This window comes from Coregonus clupeaformis, unplaced genomic scaffold, assembly GCF_020615455.1.
Source record: "Coregonus clupeaformis isolate EN_2021a unplaced genomic scaffold, ASM2061545v1 scaf0576, whole genome shotgun sequence".
Taxonomy (NCBI): Eukaryota; Metazoa; Chordata; class Actinopteri; order Salmoniformes; family Salmonidae; genus Coregonus; species Coregonus clupeaformis.
Genome location: NW_025534031.1, coordinates 177,180 through 182,120, shown reverse-complemented (window position 1 = coordinate 182,120; position 4,941 = coordinate 177,180). Strand labels below are relative to the sequence as shown.

Here is a 4,941-nt window from a genome sequence, read left to right as displayed (position 1 = left end):
ACTTTGAAAAATCTGGGAAACCAGGTCTGCTATTCATAGCAGACTTTGAAAAGGCATTTGATAAAGTACGACTGGGGTTTATATATAAATGCCTGGAGCATTTCAATTTTGGAGAATCTCTTATAATTGGGTTAAAATCATGTATAGTAACCCTAGGTGTAAAATGGTAAATAATGACTATTTCTCCAAAATAATTTAAACTGTCAAGAGGAGTGAAACAAGGTTGCCCACTATTGGCATATCTATTTATTATGGCCATCGAGATGTTAGCTATTAAAATCAGATCCAACAATAATATCAAGGGATTAGCAATCCAGGGCTTAAAAACAAAGGTGTCATTGTACGCTGATGTATAAATCCCTCCACAGCCTCATAGAGGATCTAGATACATTTTCTAACTTCTCTGGATTACAACCAAATTATGATAAATGTACTATATTACGTATTGGATCACAAAAAAAAAAAAGTACATTACCATGTAGTTTACCAATACAATGGTCTGATGGTGATGTGGATATACTCGGAATACATATCCCAAATGAAATAAATGATCTCACTCCAATACATTTTAATAGAAAGTTAGCAAAAATAGATAAGATCTTGCTACCATGGAAAGGTAAATACCTGTCATTTTGTGGAAAAATCACCCTGATTAACTCTTTAGTATTATCCCAGTTTACCTATTTGCTTATGGTCTTGCCTACGAATAGCGATCCGTTTTTAAAATTATATGAGAAAAAAATATTCAATTTTATTTGGAACAGCAAGCCAGACAAAATTAAACAGGCCTATTTATATAATGAATAGGAATTCGGAGGATTGAAATGATTAAATATTAAAGCATTAGACCTATCACTAAAAGCTTCAGTCATACAAAAGTTATACTTAAATCCGAACTGGTTCTCTAGTAAATTAGTAAGATTGTCTCACCCAATGATCAAGAATGGCCTTTTTCCCTTTATTCAGATTACAACCTCTCACTTTCAGTTATTTGAAAAGGAAATCATCTCCCAAATATCTCTATTTCTAAAACTAGCCATAGAAAGTTGGTTGCAATTTCAATTTAATCCTCCAGAAATGACAGAACAAATAATGTAACAAATATTGTGGTTAAACTCAAATATGCTAATTGATAAAAAAAAAATATATATTTTGACAACATAAAAAAAAGGTATAATCTTCGTAAATTATATCATAGGTAGGACTGGTGGAGTTGTCACACATGCAGCTAACAAAAACATATGGAAATGTCTGCTCTACCCAAAATTACAACTAAATAATTGCAGCATTACCGCAAAAAAGAGGGAAAAAGTAAGGAACTTGTCTGTCAGCCCTGCATTAAAGAACATTATTGGTTAAAGTAAATTGTGATAAATAAAAAAGTAAACCAGTTTCATTTAAGGATTTTTTTCATTTAAGGTATTTATTTGAACACATTGGAGGGAGGATAACACAAAACAATGAACACAATCAAACAAAAACAGGTTTCAGTGCAGGTGGAGGGAAAGAATCTCAGCATCAACCTTTAATTTAAATCATTATTTCTTCCAAGTAATACTTCTCTTAGCAAAAACTAGGCTTCGCTCTGCCACAGCGTCAAACTAAAATGTCTGCTTCAACAACGTATCTTCCATCTCACCTGCACCTTCCCCTGGGCGGTCGCATCTCAAACAAAAGTTATAAAGTCGATTGTCCGCTCTAACAATGGAAATACTGTACATGTCCTCAAAGATGGAAGGCAGGCAGGAGGATGCAAGATCAGGTGGGACCATTCTAGGCAATGAGAGGGCAGATACGCGTGTGAACAATGGGCCATATAGATACAGTATATAGAACTCATCTTTGTATCTATGCCATTATAGTGTCTGTGACAGAATGGGCAGCACCATTGAGGCCATCTCTATTTTGCCTGATGGCTCCCAACTCATAGGAATCTCCACCCAGTCAACTACCTTAAATGGTGGAAGCCCTCAATGGCAATGTCAAAATGGGTTATATCCATGATGAGTCTTCTATCAATCTCTATGAAAACAGGCACATCTCCGATAAAGTTAGTTTTTGTTTCGTTTCTGAAATGCCACATGCGTCCAGTTACAGTATATCAGTGCATTCATAAAAACCTAACGATTGCGAAAATTATATTCGATCAAATAAGCCTCAAGTAGCAAATTAGCAATTACATTTTTTGTTGACCAAACACTGCAGTACATCACCACAATTAATTAGGTCAGGGCAGCAACTTTACGGTTAAACATCTGTCCAACTCTATTCCGAATCTGAGTGAGTTTCATCCCATATATCATAGGGTTCACTAGAGGAGGCACAACTAGGAACTCCACCGCCATGATATTCCTCAGGGCCAGCAGGCTGGTGTTGCTACCGTAGCGAGCGAACATCACATCGAAGGTGAGGGATATGGTGAAGTTAGTTAGGGTAATCAGGTGAGGCAGACAGGTCTGCATGAACTTCTTCCTCTCCACCCGGGAACGCAAAGAGGCTTTGATGATGTTCACGTAAGAAATCAGGATGAGTATCGTTTGAGAGATGTGAGAAAAAGTGAGAATGAAGCCGTAGAGGTTGTTCAGAGTGGTGTCAACGCATGAGAGCTTCACGATGGCCCAGTTTGAGCAGTAGAGTTTATCGATGTCGAGGCCACAGAGGGGTAACCTTGCTGTTATTCCCATCCCAATGCTACTTTCTAGCCATGAGAAAAGCCAAGTAAGAAGTAGCAGTGTCCACACTTTTCGAGTAGTCATGATAGAGTGGTATTGTAGCGGCTTGCAGATGGCAACATACCTGTCATATGCCATCACTGTCAAGCTGGTGAATTCACAGAAAACATAGGAGTAGATGACTAATATCTGGGTCATGCACCCTATGTATGTTATCACATGAGATTCAAATAAAAGGTCATAAAGTATCTTTGGGTAGAAAGCTGAAGCGCCATAGATACCATTAATACACAGATTACAGAGGTATAAATACATAGGGTCATGCAACATTTTCTCCAGAAAAATGGTAACGATCAGTGTCAAATTCACAAAAATAGTGAAGAGGTATAGGATGAGAGTAAATACAAAGTAGATGTGTTTGTTTGTCTGTGTCACGTTCAGTCCATGCAGCACAAACACTATCTCCTGGGAGGAGTTGAACTCTATTGTCATTGACAGCAGGCACACACGACTAGTGTACACAGGACCTGAGAACGTTCAGTTTATCCAAGTTTTGTTGGTTGGTCTATATAAAAACAATTATATCTAACAGTAACTGCCAACCATACAGCAGTCTGTCAGCCTCTCAACAATGATATCTCTCCTTCAAACAGTGCCGTTGGCATTAAGAGGTTGAACATTATTTTGATTGCAGAACCCAAAACCACCCAGCTTCAGTACCCACCTAGAGTACAGTAAAATGCAGTGAGCATACAGTCCGGCATTCAACATATCACATTTTGGTGTGCATTAAGCATGATATATATTTCTTGATCTTCACAAATCTTAATTTAACTCAGTTATGGAGTAACCTTAAAAAATATTGAACTGAATTAGATGATTAATCAAACAAAGTAATTTCAAAGTCTTGAAAGTAAGTTTCCCTTGAAAGATAATAAATGATTATCATTCGTATGGTTGATGAATTATAAAAACAACAAATCAAGTTCTCCTTGAGTTCTTCTTGAAGATGATCATTGGTACGGTCTGTGTATTTGTATGGTCTCTGTATCTCTGTACTGAAGGCAAGAGCAGACCACCTCCACCTGCGCAGACCAGATCATACCTATGTATGACACTTCGCCACTCTCCGCACCACTCCTTTATGGGGCAGTATCTGAGTATCTCAACTGCCATAGCAACGTGTGAGAGATATGGAGTGATAGACAGATGAAACCCTCAGACACTCACTGCTCACTCTGGAGGTTACCTTCCTAATGAGACCACGTCAATAAGACCCATTATGAGATGAGATATGAGAGAAATTCCAAAACAGTATTTTGTTTATTTAGCAAGGTAATATTGTTCAAGTTCATATTCACGCTTTCCACCAATTTCTGTGTTTTCAAGGTAATGTTGTTCAAGTTTATTTGCCACCTTGCTTCATTTTGAGCAGAACTTGTTTAGAGCATAGCCAAACTCCTACAGATGTCGGATCTTAATTGATCATTCTTGTCACTGAGAATTTTCATGTGCATCAGGAAATAAAAATGAGCCTCATGATTTAGAGAGATTCAGTGAAAACCCACAGTTCTCTTTCTCTCCATGTTTGGGTAGTCAACACAGCACCAAATAGGTTACATTTGTACTTGTACTCATGAGATTTTTCTCATTTGAGTTCCAAATATCTCTAACGGTCACCCCAGCATGAGTTTTTTTTTATGAGCGTGATGTCTGAATGCACTCACTGTTCCAAAATGTGATCATTATGTAACAGGACAGGTAACCCAAGCTGCCCTCAAACCAAGGCACGCTGCCTGCCTAATTATCTATAGTCTGTTTCAACTTGTCAATTTCAAATTATTTTCTAACAACAGTTTGAATTGAGGTGTGTTCCGCCTCCTCATTAATTCACATATGAAGTAGCTCAGTTCATTGTTGAGAACTCTTCATCAAGAGCCCAAGCACTTCCCATCTTTAGTCAGAACAGGCCTTGCACAAACCTTTCCCCGCTGGCAACCGCATTGCCTTCATTGTTGTTTTCTTTAGCTACAAATAATATATGCGTTCCTATCAAAGTAAGTGCCTTATTTTCTGTATAACTTGTTGTCGTTTCTACCGTAGTATACCATATGTATGTATGGAGCATAATGTATTTACTGTTTTATTCACATTTTCAAATACTGGTGACAAATCATGCATTCTGATTCTTGCATAGATTGTAATGGACACATATGATGTGTGTAAAATACTTTTTGAAGATTGTACTAATTATGATGAGCTAAGCTGT

At 37.5% G+C, this 4,941-nt stretch overlaps 1 protein-coding gene across 1 annotated transcript; it reads right to left on the bottom strand.

Moving 5' to 3' along the window:
- Positions 1 to 2,222: 2,222 nt before the first annotated feature.
- LOC123485117 (olfactory receptor 8I2-like) lies at positions 2,223 to 3,164 on the bottom strand. Its single transcript, XM_045215994.1, has one exon. It carries the CDS (start codon positions 3,162 to 3,164, stop codon positions 2,223 to 2,225), a length of 942 nt encoding a protein of 313 aa, XP_045071929.1.
- Between the last annotated feature and the right edge of the window lie 1,777 nt (positions 3,165 to 4,941).

Coding starts and splice junctions, on each gene's coding strand:
- LOC123485117 (XM_045215994.1), bottom strand. CDS start 3,164: ATGACAATAGAGTTCAACTCCTCCCAGGAGATAGTGTTTGTGCTGCAT.